Consider the following 18698-nt stretch of genomic DNA (forward strand, 5'->3'; position numbering starts at 1 on the left):
AGCTTCAAAACAGCCAGAAAACAATCTACAAAATGACAGTTTGAAGTCCATATCTACCAATAATTGCTTTAAATGGACTAAATTCTCCAATCAAAGACATGGAGTGGTTGAATGGATAAAAAAACAAGACCCAAGTTTATGTTGCCCTAAAGAGACTCGCTTCAGCTTTAAGGGCACGCAGACTGAGATGGACACAGGTTTTCCTTTCAAATGAATCCAAAAGAAAGTGGGGGCAGTTATATCAGACAAAGTAGACTTTAAGCCAAAAACTGTAACAAGAGACAAGAGTGCTACATAATGATAATGGGGTTAATTCTATAAGAGGATTAAACAATTAAAATATTTACATACCCAGCATTAGGGGATCTAACCATATAAATATTAACATATATGAAGGGAGAAATAGACATTGGTGAAATAATGGTAGGGGTATCAGTTTCAACAATGGACAGACCATCCAGACAGAAAACCAGTAAGAAAAAATTGAGCTTAAGTTACAAAGTAGACCAGTTGACACCTAACAGGCATATACAGAACATGCCATCCAAAAGCGACAGGTTACACATTCTCAAGTGCAAATGGAACGTTCTCCAAGGTAGGTCATGTGTGAAGCCACAAAACAAATCAGTACATTTAAGAAGATTGAAATCATATCGAGCATCTTTTCCAACCATAATGGTATGAAACTAGGGAAAGAAGATTACTTGAAAATCCACAAATTTGTTGATAATAAATGACATGCTCCCGAACAAACCACTGGGGTCAAAGAAAGCAAAAGGGAAATCAAAAAATATTTGAGACATGAAAATGGAAACCCAAATTACCAAAACTTAGGGGATGTGGCAAAAACAGTTCCAAGAAGGAAGGTTACAGTGATAAATTCCTACATTAAGAAAAAAGATCCTAAACGGCCTAAATTTACACCTCAGAATTAAAGAACAAACTAAACCCAAAGTCAGTACAAAGAAGGAAATAAGGATCAAAGCAGAAATAAACTAGAAACTAAAAAGACAACAGATCAGTAAGATTTAAGAGCTGGTTTTTAAAAAGATAAACAGAATCACCCTTAACATGCTCATGGTTGTGGAGAGGGGTTGGGTCCTCAGTGTGACCAGGGGTGGGGCTTGGTGTCCTGTTCTTTTGTTTCTTAGTTACTCCTTTGCAAAACTTTAAGTTTTTCTATTGTTTCTCATTTTGGATTCCAGTTCTTGGTTTTATTCAACTTAGTAATTTTATTAATTACATTCTAAACATGAATATAGCCAAAAAGAGAAGTTCTTTATTATTATTTTAATTGGTCTCATTCTTTGTCATAAATTTTACAAACACCAACTGAAATAATCCCCAAATTTTACATGATATGGATATTTATAAGAGTCTCATTTTCTGTCTTTGAAAGCAAAAATTCACTTGTTCAATAATAGCACTTATTGAGTAATCATCTCCCCATTTCATGAATCCCATGGCTGTGGAATGTAGGGGATGGCCTTTTGTCATCCCCCATGTCTGAACACAGCATGGGAAAGCACCAGCTTGAGAACAACTCGTGCAGTCCTTGGAAGCTATCTGCCCACAAAAACGTATCTTGTCCTCGAAAACGAGACAGGATGTCTCACGCTGAAAACAGGGAGGCCTTGGAGACGTGTGAAAACACCGCCCCTATTTACTGGGCAGATTCTAAGAAAATCAACAAGGTGTTCTGGCCTGTCCCCTCTGAGAAGGGAAAGAAGAGTATAGCACTTGGCTGAGGTCCGAGAAAGGCAGTATAAAAATAAAGGAGCCGCGCCACATCGGGGCTGCTGTAGCCATTGTCTGTCTGTCTGTCTGTCTGTTTTTTGTTCACTCCTCACCCGAGCGAGCGGCACCCAACAGTGGAACACGTGGAAAGTGAGTTAACTCATGAAATAACAGGTTTTTAATAGCAAATCTCAGGAAGGAGAGCAGAGCACATGGCAGGTGTCCAGCAGCCCCTCCAGCTGTGTGAGTTTCCCAGCAGCTCACTACTTAAGTGCCTAACACGGTTCTTTCCAGACCAAGTGAATTCTAACCATGTCAAGGATCCAAGATGGAGAAGCTCATGAATTTCTTCACATCACAATATGAGAAAGGATTTCTTCTTTTCATCTTTGTCATTGCATTCTCATTTTGGTGTACTCTTAACTCTGACAAAGAGATATAATACTTTAAGCAGATTTGTTGTCTAGTCCTATGTTTAAAATTAAGGACATGTTGGGGATTTAAGTGGAGAATCAAGAAGACATTTGATGTATTTGATCTGTGTTAACAGAATAGCAAAAAAAAGGAAAAATGAAGTTTATATTCTGAATAGTATTGAGTCAAGAAGTTTAAAAAAAAAACAACAATAAATTATCCTATTTAAGTCCACCAGATAATTGCTTTGCTTTGACCCAGTCTCAGCTAATAGACAAGGTCTAATGTGGTGTTGTATGAAATTTCAGTTTACATCCTTTTTTATTTTGTTACTTCAGTTTGGGTTAGAAAAATGCTGTCTTTGTGGGACCTTCTGTTGGGCTGCATTTTGATGGAAAGCTAGCAGCTTCTTGTAAATGGTATCTCTATCTTCGTGTCAAAATCATGTTTACCTTGTAAAAAGTTCTAAATTTTTGCCAGAATTCTTGTTACACATCTAAAGGAAAAATAATTACATAAATAACCTCGTATCACACAAGGCATTAATACATTCTGGTTAATTTAAGTGCAAGCAGTCTACCCCATAGAAGGAGTGGCATTTTTCAATAATGCCATTTTAATAATAATTTACTAATAATAAGTATATATTTATTAATAATAATCATTGATAATAGAACAATTTAAAATTATTATCATGGTGGAAAAATGAACGTGCCAAGTGGGGAGCAGTGTGCCTACATACAGTTTCCCATTACAACACTCTTAGAGTAGCCATTTCCTACATCACTAGCACCATACTTTCCTCAACTGAAAAATGGAATAATTGATTTGACAGAGGATTCTCGTGCCACTTTGGTGTGTGAGGGCCAATGTAGGAGATGCCATTTGGACATCAAACTGCTGGCATTTCTAGGATATCTTAATAGACCATGATATTTGGAGTAAGACCTTGCTACAGATCAAGTTGTGTCCTCTTGCCATCCGTATGTTGAAGCTCTAACCACCAGTGTGGCTGCATTAGGAGTAAGGAAGTAATTAAGTTAAAGGAGGTCATCGGGATGGGGCCCTGATCTGATAGAATCAGTATCCTTATCAGAGAAGACACCAGAGAGCTCACTTGCTCTCTCCATCATATGAGGACACAGCCAGACAGTGGCTGGCTGCAGTCAGGAAGGGCTTCGCCTGGAGCCAAACAGGCCAGCTCAGGGATCCTGGGCATCCAGCCACCATAACTATGAGAAAATCAGTATCTGTTGTTTAAGCAGCCCACTCGGTGGTATTGTTATAGCAGCTTGAGCAGGCTGGGACAGGCCTGTCCCAGGAAACCTGAGGACTGAGAGGGAACAAAGTGTGAGGAAGGAGCCCAGAGGTGGTGTCTGTAGCACTGGACCGTCGTGGACCTTCAACCTCTTCCTGATTGTTTCTATCAGCACTGAAGCAAGATTTGGTAGTTCCTATGTGACGAAGAGAATCCCTCAGACAAAATTGCCATATCTATCGAAACATAAAATGGAAATATCCTTACACCCAGCCTTTGAACTCCTAATAGAACATCCTACAGATAGACCTGCACAAGCACAAAAAAGAAACATAGGTAACTGTCACTGCACTTTGCTGTAACAGCAGAAGAGTGGAAACGACCCACATGCCCCGCTCTGGGGGACAGCTGACAGTCCCACAGGACAGAACACTGACACGAAATGTCCACAACTTGGCATACAGTTCAAAGTACAGAATATGCTTTAAACTGTTTACAGACGCAGGAAATGTCTGGGAAGATCACCTTCTACAAACAGTTTACAATGGCTAATTAGAGATTATGTTGTGGAAGTAGAGCTTTTACGTTTTGTCATGTTTTAAACTTAGTAAACTTAGTTTTTAAAACCTCCTTAGTCCCACATACTCCACTAGCCCACTGCAACTTCTACTCCCTTCTATGCTCCGGAGTTGTATTCATCACACAGCCCCCATCTCGTCCTCCACTGCCCAGCCTATCCACTGTGACTGCCCTTCTGTCTGTGGTGTGGCCCTCTGGCCTCTCAGCAGCATCCAGGTCGACATTTGCCAGTCTCACTCTCTCCCCTTGGTGATTTTAAACAGTCTGGCGTCTTTAAATATCACCTTAGACCAACATCTCCCAAATTATGATCTCGGCACATTTATCGTTTGACCTCTGGATCCATGTGCCCACCTGTCCCTTCAACCACTGTAACCTGGATATTTCACAGTCCAGCTGCAGCTCTGAGTCCTTGATGTGTCCCACACTAATGCCACCTGCCCCTCTCCACTGTCACCACCATCGTCCACCTGCACACCCCTTCCATCCCTCCTCGCCCTGCATTCAGTCTGCCTTCAGCAACCACAATGTTGATGTTTACCGTGGACTAAAGGCCCCACGTCACCCACCCTCCCTGAGTCTCCAGCCATCTCTTGCACCCTCCACCCCCTGGTCTGTGCTCTGGTCACACATGCCGTTCAGATCCAGGAAAGATCCCTTGGTGCACTGACCAGCTGCAGGCTGTGCCTCTGCAGAGCACTTTGGCTCTTGGGTTTACCCGTCACATCCTCAGAGATGTCTTCCCTTGTCCCCAGTTTAAATCCTAACAGCTGTGCTGGTTTACTTTTATGGGGACCTTGGATATAACTTTCTGGCTCACCCACTGGATAGTATCTCCATGAACACAGGAATTGGGTTGTTTACCACTGTTTATGCCCAGCAAATCAGTGGAACTCAGTAAATGTTTGTTGAAGGAATGCTTGAATGCTTTGCCTTGCCTGTGATAATCACTGACTTTATATCTTACAATGATTATTATTCTACTTGTGCTTTTTCCTCCTGAGCAGTATAACTTACCCAGTTTCTTAGGTAATAGGTAAAAGATGTTCTACTGTTGCCCAAAGCCAATGTTTGTCATTATATGAAGTTAACATTTTAAAATCATTCTCTTTGAAAAAGACCTTCCCAGTACTGTCTAAACATGAGGTCTTCCCAACTGGCCAATCAATTGGGTGCTATAAAGAAAAGCACTCCCTGTTCAAAAATATCTGGGAACAGTGTAATTAAAGCCAGTATCTCACTCCTGCCTACACATAATAAGCCTTTTGACACTAAATGCTTTGTATTGTTAACGAGGCAGCCAGGATTTACAACCACTGGGATTAAACAAATTGAATATGCTAATGTGCACTGATGATATTTTCTAAGTGCCTAATGTGTTTTCCTAACTTACCTGACCACAGAACTCAGAAAGCACAGCTGAGAAAACTGACACTCCTGATATGAAAACTAGTATGCTAGGAAATAATGGAATTTGTATAGCACACACTGAAAATTACACAAAAGAAAGCCAACTTATGACGATATTGCTAACATGAAAACCTTTGTCTTTAATTTGGTTGATACACATTTGACAAAATACTTTAGAATAAAATACCCATGAACAGGCACAAGGTATTTACAGTAACTGAGAAAAACATGAAGTCGACGTTTCCTCAAACAAATGTCTGTTTATAAAATTTTCTATTGTGAATCTGGAAGACTTTCAGTTCCTAATCATTACCCTGGTCTGAAGTCACAACAGATGGTATATAAGGCCCAGGAGTAGGACATATAACTTACACATTTGGCAATTAAGGATCATCTACTGGTGTGAGCTCACAGGGAAGTCAAGGGCCAGATCTTGGGTTAAAGTACAGAACGGAAGACTCCAAAGGAACAACTAAGGGTAAGACCTAAAATCACACTCATCTTTCCCAATTTCCCGTAGGAGAAGGCTGCACACTATTAAACTTACTCAATTTCCTCCTTTAGCACAAAATCAGCAACCCTGAGACTCCAATCTTCCATGACATAAAAGCTAATATAAACATTTAGAACCTGCTCAAGATTTATAAAAAAACTAATTTTATATGATCAAACAGAAACTTCGAAATAACTTTCATGATCTGAAAATACATTAAAAAAAACAATTTTTCAAAATTTTCATGCCTAATTCTTAAATACGCCAATAATTTCCATTGTCTGAATTAGTTTCATAAAACATACACTTTACCCAGATGTTTTAAATTGAGTACAACTCACTCTTGTTAGATGGAATGCCAACCTCTTTATATTATTCAAATACACCTAAAAATTAGAGAAATTTTACCTGCCAGGAATAAAGCTATGAATTTACTGACTTACAAGATAGCCACATAAACAGAGATCATGAAAAAAACCAAATGCTTACTCTTTGTAACACTGAGACAATTAAACATGGTCCACATATACATCAACATCTACTGATCCAACCAGGCTATTTATCTATACTTTCAACAAACAACTTAGTAGAGCATATAGCCACACCATTTAAAAATCAGATTTGCTGCTCCTCCAGGGGCGTTTCAAGACCTTCCACTAGCTTTTTATTTGCTTCTTCATTATGCCGGCTTTGACAATGAGTTAAATGTTTCTTAAAGCCTCTTGGGAAATTTGATTCAAAATTACAACGTGGACATTTCAGTAAACTTTGTCCATGGGCTGCTACATGATTTTTAAGGAGAGATTCCAAAAGAAAAGCCTTTCCACAAATTGTACATTTGTAAGGGCTATGGACATTATGCTTATTAACCAAATGATGCAAAACGGCACCTTTTTTCATAGCACGGCAGCAACAAATTTTGCAATAATACTTTCCTTTTCCACGCTTCATATATTTTGCTATCTCTTCTTCGGAGATGAAAGCCTCTTTTTCTTCCGTAAACTGTAGTACATTTTTGGACTGCTCAGGACTAGTCACGTCCATTTTGTTCTCATCCATTTTGTTCTCTTTACTAAAGTCAATAGATTCCACATCAACCTGCTCTTGATCACTGCTTGATTCTTGGCCCTTAATATCTATTGCATCCAAATCTGTTTTTATATACTCACTACTACTAAGCTCAGCATCTGAGTTCTCTTGGTTGTCTTTCTTGAGTTTCTTTGAGGAAGGAAATAAAGTGTCTTCTAAGAGTTTCTTAGGTGTAGCTAATAGTTCTTCCTGAACCAAAATATCACACTTTTGATCATCAATGGCATCTGTTTGTAGTTCATCACCAAGCTCAATTGTCTTCTGAGATTCTGAGAAGATAGCAGATTTGGGAAGTTCAGGGAAAAGGGCATGTTTCTGAGGCTCTGGAAAAAGAGAGCGTTTTCTTGGCTCAGGAGAAGCAGGAGAGGCTGTTTTGGTAGACTCAGAATACAGGGCAGGTTTTTTAGGCTCAGTGTCGATAGAGAGAACAGGTTTCCAGATATCAGAGGCCACTTTAGGGGACTCAGCTGGCCCACAAGGGCTGGGTTTCCGGGTCTCAGGGAAGACAGGTTTCTGAGGTTCAATAAAAAAGGAAGACTTCCAGAGATCAGGGGAACCACCACGGGAACTTTTCTGGGACTCAGGGAAATCAAGAGAAGCAGAAGTTTTCCGCTGATCAGAAGGCTTCCAAAGCTCTGGAGACCCTGATGGTTTTCTGAGCTCTGGAGATCCTGCTGGACTACGGATCTCTGGGGACAATGGTGGGCCTGGTTTGCGAAGCTCAGGAGACAAGGGAGGCCCTGCTTTACGGAGCTCAGGAGATACGGCGGGAACTGTCTTCCAATGTTCAGGTGACAAGGTGGGAGCTGTCTTTCGGAGTTCTGGTGGGCTAGACTTCCGTGACTCAAGAGACGTAGGGGGAGTTTTCCGGGAACCAGATGAGACTGATGAAGACTTCCAGGATGCAGGGGACACAGATGGAGTGGGTTTCCAAGGTCCAGATGAGAGAGAAGGAATTGGCTTCCAAGGTCCAGGAGACACAGATGGAGCAGGTTTAGCTGGCTTCCAAGGTCCTGACGATGCTGAAGAACTAGATTTCCAAGACCTGGGGGACCCAGGTGGCCCTGGCTTCCAAGAACCTGGTGACACAGCTGGAGCTGGTCTCCTAGGCTCTGGGGAAACAGCAGGGAATGGCTTCCACGGTTCAGGAGACCCTGATGGGGATGGTTTTCTTGGCTCAGGGGAGACAGTCCGGGCTGGCTTCCGAGACTCTGGAGATGCATCTGGGGATGGCCCCCAAGGTTCAGGGGAAGCAGCTAGAACTGGTGGCTCTGGAGATGAGGCTGAAGGTGGCCCCAATATTTCTGGGAAATGGGAGTGCTTCTGGGGTTTGGGATTATTAAGAGTAGCCTTTACTTGCTCAGGAGATACAGGAGCAAGTTTCTGTGGTTCTGGAGAAAGAGTAGGGACTGGCTTCTGAGATTCAGAAACAACAGGTACTTGTTTTGAAAGTTCAGAAGAAATAGGGGCAGGTTTTGTAGGCTCAGAAGGAAGAGAAGCTGTCTGTGGCTCAGGAGAAACAACTGGGCCAGGCTTCTGAGGCTCCAGGGAAGTAAGAGGAGTAGGTTTGGGTGATTCTGGAGTCAAAACTGGGCCAAGTTTCTGTGTTTCTATGGAAAGGGCAGGCATAGGTTTCAGGAGTTCTGCTGAATTAGAGGGCATTTTCAGGTGCTCAGGAAGGGGGGGGCTTTTCACAGGATCAGTTTCTTGATTTAACTGATTTTTTGGTTTCTCATTCCATTTCTCCGGGGCTGCATGTTTGGACGTGATGTGATAGTACACATTAGAGTACATCTTGCTGGTGAAGAAGCATTTATGGCAGTGAAATAGTTTGGCACTTTTCTGGTAAAATATCATTTTACCTAACCCACCAGCATCCATTTCATCACAAAATTCTGGATGGATGGTGCCCATATGGATTTGTACATTTTCATAATCCGTGCCTCTGAAACTGCAGTGGTCACACTCCAAACGTGCCGACAGTTTATGAAGTTCCTGGAATACTTCCATTTTTCTTTGTTATAACATACACTATTATATTCTTTAAAAACTGAACAGTGCTGCAATAAAGTAGAAATAAATTATTTTCAGGGAACATAATTTTAAATAAAATGTTCTAGTCTATTCTGTAACTGCATAATTTTAAGTAAAGAATAGCATGTGCATTTCTTTTAGATAATATCTGGACAAAGATTTTGAGACAGGAGAAATGGAACTAATTTTTACCTGAGTCCCAGGAACTCTGCTTTTTATGTATATCATCTTGTTTCATCTTCCTAACAATACAAGTGTTTCTTTTACTTAAAGATGAAGAGACCGAGGTTCAGAGAAGTGATTTATTCAGGTTATAGGACTATCTGTAACTGAAGCCTGATCCCAGAATTATCTACTGCATGAGCCTTACACCTTGAACTCTAAAACCTTGAATGAATAAGCTGTCAGCACAGAAAGCTGAGTGAATATCAAAAATTAAAGCTAGGCTATTTAAGGCTGAGCAAGAAATTTTAGATCAATTTTAAGACCCATGTGTTAAACTAATTAAATGTAATTATGAAAAGATGGCTTTTAAATAATATCAATATACCCTGTAATGTTTGATCTACAGTATTCATTCATTTAACAAATGAATCATTTTATGTTTCTGTACTTTTCTAGGCACTTGGATTCATAGGGGTGTCTTGCAATCTGGAGCTCACATTATCTGGGGGAGGTAAGAGTGTGGATGGCAACACAGAGAAGGCTGCCCAGGAAAGACACCTGAACTGAAATCCTGAATGACGTGAAGGAGTTTGCCAAGCAAAGGACAATCCACAGAGGACACCAACATGGGAACTTGCTCACCAGAAGATATGACTTTTAAGTAAGAATTCTTGGGTATTAAAAGTAAAAAAAATCTCATACTTCATGTTATACAAGATATGCAGTTATCACTTGCCATGGTACCACTGTACTTACATGACATTGAAGGAATGTTCCATATATATATGGATATGTCCACATTCTACACAAATAGGGTATTAAGCATATTGTTCTGCAACATGCTACCATTTAAGGAAGAGAAGGTGTCTGTGGACAATAGGCCCAGGCTTCTGAGGCTCCAGGCAAGTAGGTTTGTGTGATTCTGAAAACAAAACAGGGCCAAGCTTCTGTTTTTCTATGGGAAGGGCAGGAATAGGCTTCAGGTCTACTGAATTAGAGGGTATTTCATAGGACATTTTTATATATAGTAAGCACTGCATTTCCTTATATGTATCTTTGAATGTAAGGGCATTTCTGAAATGAAAATTGCTGGAAGTGGATTACCTGGTGAAAAGATTATTTGCAATTAAAATTGATGCATTTTACTAAACTCTCAATAAGGTGCAACACTATCACATACCAAACAACAGTGTATATATGAGGGACAAGTCCCCACCTCCCTCATATACAATGAACATCATTAAACTTCTAATCCTTGCTACCTCTTAGGTGAAAACTGGTACCCCACTATTGTTCAAAGCTCTTCTTTAAGGAGAAAGATGGAACGTTTTTCCTTTTTCACCATGTGTATTTCTTTTTCTAGGATGTGTTTTGTCCATTTTTCTTCATTATTTGTAAGTAGTCTTTGTATATAAAAGAAATCAGCCCTTTAACTGAAAATATTTTCTGAGTTTATCATTTTTAACTTGACTATGTATGGCGTTTTTTTTTTTTACCACACACAGTTGGTTTACACAAGAACTAAGAACATGGAAGTGTTTTTTACCTATGACTGTGTTGCTTTCCCAGTCCATTTTTTTTTTTAACTGCTCAATATTTTTCTCCGTGACTTTGATAATTTCATTGTTTTTACATTCGTATCTGTAGCCTATTGGGTATAAGGAGTGAGGTAGGGTTCCGGCCTATTCTTTCACTCCGAACGGATAGTTCAGTTGTCTTAACTTTGATTACACAACCCTTTTTCTCACTAATATGTAATGTTCTATTTAGTAGTTACAGAATTTTGTGATTATAATTCTGTTCCGGACTCTATTCTATTCTCCACCAGTTATACCTTGTATATGCTCTTCTCAGCGTGAGAATTCAACAACTGCTGGAATAGTCTATAACCAACACACACAGTGAGTTTATTCACCAAGCGGATTACAGAATTTTTTCTCACTAAATTATGCACCATCATTTACCAGAAGTACCAGATACTACTGAGAGCATGTAATGTCTGCTCTGTGCAAATGGTAATGACAGAGTCAAAATACACTCTTTCCATGTTACTGCTCCTCAAAATACAGTCCAGACTAGAAACTTATAATCAAAGGATCTCCCTTTATTAATTTAAAAATATTCATTACATTTTTTATTAATATTTCTAATTTTGATAACTTGTTCTTAAAGATTGTTTTCTACCATCTGTATCAGTAGTCTATCATTTGCATTTGCGGGGGGGTCCTAAAGTTAAGAAGGTGACAGATATTTGATGAAACAAAGTAGTGCTTTCATAAAGTATTAGCTCCTCCTGAATTACTCTGCAATTACCCTGTCTTTTAGAAAACTGTTTCTAGGGCTAGAAGGATTGCAAACATAATCACTTAGTATCGAAAGAAAACCTCTAAAATAAATATTCAACTTAAAAATATAATGAAGAAAACAGGTAGCAAGGTTAACTATCCACCTCAGGGCCCAAAGTTCAATAAAACTAGAAGATGTTAAGAGAAAAGGGAAGATGTAATCTCAATAATCCTGGTGGCCATAAGTAGCAATAATACATCAAGGGTTGCTCATACTAAAGATGTGAGGTATATTATACATCATATCATACATATATCCTATACATAACAGAGGTTAAGAGCTCAGGCTTGTTGGCTTTGATTCCTGGTTCCACTGTGGGGCTTCTGTCAAGTTACAAAACCTTTCTATTTTCTCAAATGTAAAATGCATGTACTATTTTGGAGCGTGTTTAGAACAGTAACTGATACAGAGCAAACACTCAGTGTTACCTATTATTATTATTTTAGAAACTACAAGGTAACCTCTAAAAAATACACTCCTTCAGTTGTTGGTAATTAGTCTCAGATGAACCTGGCGAAGTTATGGCTGACCAACATGCAATAGTTATGCAAAAGATACTTAAGTCCTACTTGTGACTAGCAGAGAGGCATTACTTCTATGGTTTCTGTCCAAATTTCTTATGCTTAGTTAAAAAAACTGTTACCCATAGAAACTTTTCCCATCTTCTCAAGAAATTACAAAGGAGGTGCTTTTACAAATTACTTAGTGTAAAACTACACTACAAAATTACAAAGTTCAGTACAAAGGAAGTATTTTTTGTTTTCTCACTTCAGGGTAGCACTCAGTTACACCTCTCCTCTCTTTGCATAATGTATAGGCCCATTGGCAAAACAAGTATCTTCCTTTCCTATATACTAACTCATCAACTTTTACCAAAATTAATACAAAATAGAGGTCATCAAAAAATCTAGTAAGTGGACAATACAGGGTTTAGCTTAGAAACTGTAAGGGTAAAGCCTTGTTCTTCTATTCCCACTGAGATGACTGAGCACACCGTTGAATGGTCAGGAAGTTTTAAAAAAAATCCTTCTAGCAAGCTTACCAAATGAACGAATAAAGTAAAACTTCATCTCCTAAGCGGTGTCTCTAACATAGCACAGCAGGAAGAGCTGGTCGTCTCTTCAGCCACTTTCCCTACTGCTGTCCTAGTCTTGTGGTCCCCTTATGCTGGCAAAGCTCTACCAGTTTTTCTCCTTATTCCTATCTTCTTTTGACTGTACTTCTCCTTTTCATGCCTTTTTGGAAATTTTATACTAACCCTGCATTTTACAGCCGCTCTTATAAATTAGTCTGTATTTTTAATGAATAAATAGCTTTGCTTAATTCCTGAGCAGCCTCCAGCCAACCTTAGCTTCTCTGGCTGAATGGACTCCTTCTGTCCTTAATTGCTACCTGCTAAATCCATCTAATCACCAACATCCCCACCTTTCACCTAGAGTCACCCGGTAAATACATTATCATCCATGCCCATTCCCTTTCAGTTTGTTAAACCCTGAAGGCAACTTGGACTTCTGTATCACTCCCTGTGTCTCCCAACTGCCCCTCCCTCTGTCCTCTTCCTACCACCAACTCTCTGGCTGATCTAAGAGCTTCTACTAACCACACCTGCCTTTCAAGTCTCCTTATCATGTCTAACAATCTGTTACTTTAGAAAAAAATTTTTTTAAAGAATTGTCTTCTGCAACCCCCTATTGTATCATATATACCCATTACTAGCACATGTTCGTACATCATTATACGTGTGGGTGTATATGCTTTATGCTTTTATAGTTTTTCCTTGAGCACTTTAAGTACTTTTCAAAAATGTTCCCTTCATAAAATATTCTCCTGAACATTAGAAAGTGAGAAATATAAAAAGCCAACAAAAATATATGCAAAGTAATGCTGGTAGAACAACACTTTATAAATCCAGGACAAAACTTTCAGACTGGGGAAGAAATACAGACCAACACGCTTTACCTTAGCAGACTTACCAGCTCTCTTAACAGTGGTCTTCAAGGGGCAGGCTAGCCTACGTGGCTTTTTGACTGAACCACAGAAAACAGCCTGTAGCACACGAAGGACCAAGATGAGAAGTTCAACCTGAAAAAAAAGGAGGAATGTTAATCAAACTCTTATCGCTGTGATAACCTGTGCCCCCATAATAGAATTCTGCCTGTTTCTCTCTAACCTGCTGGTCCAACAGTGAGAGGTGTCCAAGCCTGGGCACTTGCTCTAATGAAACACCAAAGATGACAGTAGATACTATTTAGGATGCCATCCTTGTCTAATTCCTCTTTAACACTCCACTATGAAATTCATGCCCACATGTATAGACAAACTCTTCTCAATCCTGCCATCTCACCTCAGCTGAAGCGACAAGCACTCAGAAGACTGCTGCTGTGGTGCAGACTTCAGAAGCAAGCGACAATTACCTGGACCATGCAGCAGGGCAGCATACGAACAGTGAGTAGAGGAAGGGACAAAATAATCAAAAGGGCAAAAGGGCAAAGGATAGTGGTGCTACAGGGACCACTCAGGCCTTTTCACACATGAATTTCAAAGAAATAGCATCAGGGTCTGGTAAATTGACTTGAACGGAATGGGATAAACTGCCCATGAACAAACTAGATAATGGCTTACAATACTTTTTTTGCTAAGTCCCAGCACATTTACCACCCTCCTGTCAACTGCTTCAATTATGAAACCTGGCCTCCCTGCCATCACTCCCACTTCCTTCCCAACTGCTCACACTGCTCCCAGTCACCTTCCTTACATGAAAATCTAGTGCATCTTGTCTGCTCATAGTTCCTCAAGGTATTACCAAGACCTACAGCACAAAATCTGAACATGGCATATAAAGCTCTTCAGTCTGGTCCCTGACAGGACTGCCATTCTCAAAGCACTGACCCACCTGTAATTAACTTCCCAAAAATTTAAGCGCCTGAGCCTTTGCACAAGCTATTTCCTCTCCTTTACACTCCCTGTCTTGCCACCCAACCATCAGAGCAGTTCCTCCTCCTTTCAGGCAGGATTACTTCTTCAATACTGGCCAATTCCCCACGCCATCCCACCCATCTTTAGACTGACTCCCTGCTGTATGCACACCTCCAGTGTTAATGGTCACCCTCTAGCACTAGAGCCTGACTCCACACCAGGCTGTGGGCTCTTGGGGGAAGGGACCCATTTCCCCTCTGTGACCTGTGCACATCCCTGGTACACGTTAGGTGCTCAGAAAGTACCTGTTCAATCCGAAACATTCTCTTATGAAGCCTGGGGACCTGATCTTAGAGTCACCTGGTTTTAAAACTAGAAAAGACCCAATCTACCATCTAGTCTTGGAGTCACTGGATTTTAGGGCAAGAGACTTCAGGGATCATCTACTTTAAAACTTCAATTTATAGATGAAGAAACTCAAACCTAGACAGTAACATGCAAATAATGAGCATCTGATGAAATATCAGAATAAAGTTCTGCTATCTATCTAGGTTCTTTCTAGTTTATCTAGACCAAACTAATACAGTGGAATTTATTAAGCTCTTGATAAGCCAGTACAATGGGCCAAAACCAACAAGATAAAGTTTACCAAACATTTCGATTCCAAGTATCAATAGCAGAATATGAACTACAGAGAACTGTATTCCATCTTTGGAGTATTTCAGCAGGACACTGTCTCCAGCTCTGGAAAGAAACACATTTTAAGAGTCCTGCACAATAGGGAACATGTCAGAGAAAGTAACCAGGATGGCAAGCAGTCTTTAAAGAATGTCATTTTTGAATACAGACACTTAACTTCAAAAGGGGAAGAATTACGAACAATATACAAACTGTTCTAGTAGGAAGGAACAAGTGGGAGCCAGCAGAAAAACAGACTTCAGGTCAGTACATAAGTTTTACAAACTGCTTGAATCATGGAATAGAATGAGCTGCCTTGTTAGTTAAGAGCCCCCCGTAATCGGAGGCCACAGGCCTATCAGAATGGGGCTGGAAAAGTCCTCAGAGGACTGGAGTCCAACCTCTTCATTCTACAACTGAGAAAACTAAAGCTGAGGGATATAAGTGATTTTTCCAAGATAACACCAATTGGCCAGAGGAAGCAACACAAGACTGTGGTTCCTGATTGTGGATCTCTGTTTTAATACCATCTTGTCTTTTCCATAGAGGATTCAACTGGGGCTACAGGCCAGATAACTCAGATTCCTTCCAGCTTTAAGCTTCTAGCAATTTCCTGCCACCCCCCACGTAATTCCAGAGCTCCTAAACTTAATTATGAAAGTAACTTTAATTTGTACAGATTAACCAAAATTCCTCATTGTACTTTTCACTTCTATAGACAGCATGTCTCTAAAAAAACATAAGCTGTAATCATTAGTATTTTGCTAGCCCATCGCCCGTATTTTTCAATGAATGAAGTTCTATGGCATCACACCCATTTCCCATTCAGTTTCTTCTTTGAAGTCTAACACCATTTAAAAAAATTTTTGATGCATAGCTTTTAAAATAAAAACTCAGTATGTGGAGCATGTTTAAAGTTAATTGGGTTCTGTTTGTATATACACACTAGCATTGCTCTTCAATGATTAAAAAATTAGTAAATTTTATTTTTTAGAGCAATTTTAGGTGTAAAGAAAAACCAGTGTTCTGTTCTCATATACCTCCTTTCCTCCCCTGCACACAATTCCTCCCATTAGTAACATGCTGTACTAGGTGTGGCACATTTTTAAGAACTTAAGATTATTGATATATCATTGTAAACTCTACAGTTTACATTAGGGATCACTACTTGTACATTCTATGCGTTTTCACAAAGGCATAATGTCACACGTACACCATTACAGAATCCTACAGAATAATTTCACTCCCATAACAATTTCCTGTGCTCCTCACAACCACTGATCTTTACTGCCTCTGTATTTTTGCCTCTTCCTATAAATTTAAAATTTTTGTGGTAAAATAAAAGGTTTACCATCCTATTTTTAAAAGCACAACTTAGCAGCATTAAGAACATTCACAGTGTTATACAACCATCACCATTATCCATTTCCAGGACTTTTCATCACCACAGAAACTCTGTGTCCATCAAACAGGAACTCTTCACCACCCCTCGCCCCCCACCAGCCCCTGGTGATCTGTATTCCATTTCCTGCCTCTCTGGTGCAGTATTTTTCCTGTTGTGTCTGGCATAGTTGACCTAGGAATCTATACTGCCACACCTATCAGATTCTATTCCTTTTTAAGGATGAATGATCTTTCATTGTATATATTACAATCTGTGTTCCATTTATCTGCTCATTAACATTTGCGTGGTTTCCTCATTTTGGATGTTTTAATGAGGCTGCTGGAGTTTAGACCCAGCGTTGCGAGGTGGTATTGCTAACTCTATGTTTAAATTTCTGAGGAACCACTAAACCGTTGTCCTCAGCGGCCGGCTGCACACTTTAGATCCCCGGCAGAAAGAGTGTCCCAATTTCTCCTCACCAAGGATTTTTCTCACTCGCCATCCTAGTGGATGTGAAGCGGTATCTCTTTCTGGTTTTCATTTCGTAATTCTGACGGCTACTGAGCATCCTTTGATATGCTCATTGAACGTTTGTGTATCTTCTTTGCAGAAATACCTACTCAAGTCCTTTGCCCATCTTTGAACTGGGCTTTTTTGCTGTTGAGTTGCAGGAGTTCTTTATTGGTTCTGGACATTAACCCCCTTGGAGATATATGATCACCTCTCTCCCGTTCTGTTCTAAGTAGCAACGATGACAAAAGCCCACGCAGACCAAGCGCGGAGAAAACTGCGTCCAGGACTGACACGGGAAGAATGCCTTCACCGCCGAGCCAGATCCCGACTTCCCAGCGCGGTTTCAAACGTTTCCTGCCTCCGACGAGAGAACGCAGGCCTCGCCCCCCGCGAGCGCCGGGCCCGCGGCCTCCGGGGAGGGGGTCTCGCCGCAGGCCGGGCGCGAGCGGACAGGGACGCAGGCCCCTCCTCGGGACCAGGGCCTCTGGGTCAGCGGCCGGGACGGCGCCCCACCCCGCTAGCCCCGCTTCTCACCGGTGGGCCACGGGCGGCGTCCGGGTGGGCGAAGGACGGCGGGCGGCCGGCTCGCGGTCCCGGGAGCTCCGTGAAGGCCTGCGGCGCAGCGGCCTCCGAATGGCGGCGACGGACAGGCGCGGGCTGCGGGCGCGCCGGCGTGCGCGCGGCCGCTGGACGGACGGGCGGGGACTGACGGGAAGCGAGTTTGGCGCTGCGCGCCTTGCCGCGCGAGCCAATCAGATCGCTGATCGCCCGGCGCCGCTTTGCGGAGAGCGCGCCGGCACGCCGGGAGGCGGCCCTGCCTCTGGAAGTGCGCGCGCGCCGGCCTGTCAGGGAAAGGGCTGCGTAGCCGCTGCGCTGGCGGTCAGCCCGTTACCCTCCCGCCAGATCGAGGGGCCGAGCCCGGCCGCTCTGTGGCTCAGGCTTGTTTCTTTTGTTGAGGTCTCCAGTTAACAGGTCCGTAGCCCTTACGTGCCCGACCGGGACGTTGCAGCGCAAGGAGACCCGGCGTTGCAGACGCTTTGCCCCCAGATGCCGCTGGACCCCGTTTCGTAATGTTACTTATTTTAGTGATGAGTATGACTTGGGGGAATGTCAGACTATGCTTTCGAAGTTAGGGGTTAAAACATGACTCTCACACAACCACGAAGTGTGATGTATCAGAGATTAACTCATCGATGAGGGACTTAGAGGAAGGTAAACTAGTCAATAATAGAAGCCCTAAGACTGAGTGCATACAGTTGCAAAAGGAAGGCTGATTGCATACGAAGGTGGTTAATGCCCCACAGGGCAATAAACCTGTATGTTGTCAGAAATCATGCACATCACCACTGGACAAAAATCTACATGGTAATGGGTAATGTAATTAATTAATTAGGGCTTGAATTAATAAGAAATAATAGATAAAACAGTAAAAAACCCTTAGCCTGTCAAAAATGACAAAGCCATGCAGTCACTATTTTGTCTTATTGCCATGTTCTGGACAATATTTTTTAAACTAAATAAAAATAAGATTCAAGCATAAACATGATAATAAAGTTCACTAATATTTTTTGACGTGGTTATCAGGCATTTCCAGTCTAGTGAATGGAAATAAGGGTGTATGATGCTTGTTTCCATGGATGACCTTCAAGTGCCCTTGTGTACCTAATGTGAAGACTCCAGGC

At 41.2% G+C, this 18698-nt stretch overlaps 2 protein-coding genes across 10 annotated transcripts in view; one reads left to right on the top strand and one right to left on the bottom strand.

Annotated features, from left to right (window-relative positions):
- The window catches only part of UPF3A (UPF3A regulator of nonsense mediated mRNA decay), a 34070-nt gene extending 22705 nt beyond the window's left edge, over nt 1-11365 (top strand). Inside the window, exon 11 of the transcript XR_008994585.1 lies at nt 9636-11365. The gene's annotated coding sequence lies outside the window, so the exon portion shown is untranslated. The remainder of the gene's footprint in view (nt 1-9635) is intronic.
- The window catches only part of CHAMP1 (chromosome alignment maintaining phosphoprotein 1), a 33426-nt gene extending 15021 nt beyond the window's left edge, over nt 1-18405 (bottom strand). Inside the window, exons 1-4 of one of the 9 annotated variants that reach the window (XR_005028678.2) lie at nt 17551-18394; nt 15091-15185; nt 13485-13607; nt 1258-3477 (exon numbers count right to left, since the gene is read on the bottom strand). Coding sequence is in view for 2 of the 9 variants with exons in the window: in XM_036904829.2 (XP_036760724.2) it covers nt 6507-8990 (2484 nt within the window). In the remaining 7 variants the exon portion in view is untranslated. Of the gene's footprint in view, nt 1-1257; nt 3606-5518; nt 9041-13484; nt 13608-15090; nt 15186-17550 lie in introns of those variants that run through there. The other 8 variants (XR_005028677.2, XR_008994583.1, XM_036904829.2 and 5 more) reach the window with 8 other exon arrangements.
- Between the last annotated feature and the right edge of the window lie 293 nt (nt 18406-18698).

This window comes from Manis pentadactyla, chromosome 17 (genome assembly GCF_030020395.1).
Source record: "Manis pentadactyla isolate mManPen7 chromosome 17, mManPen7.hap1, whole genome shotgun sequence".
NCBI lineage: Eukaryota > Metazoa > Chordata > Mammalia > Pholidota > Manidae > Manis > Manis pentadactyla.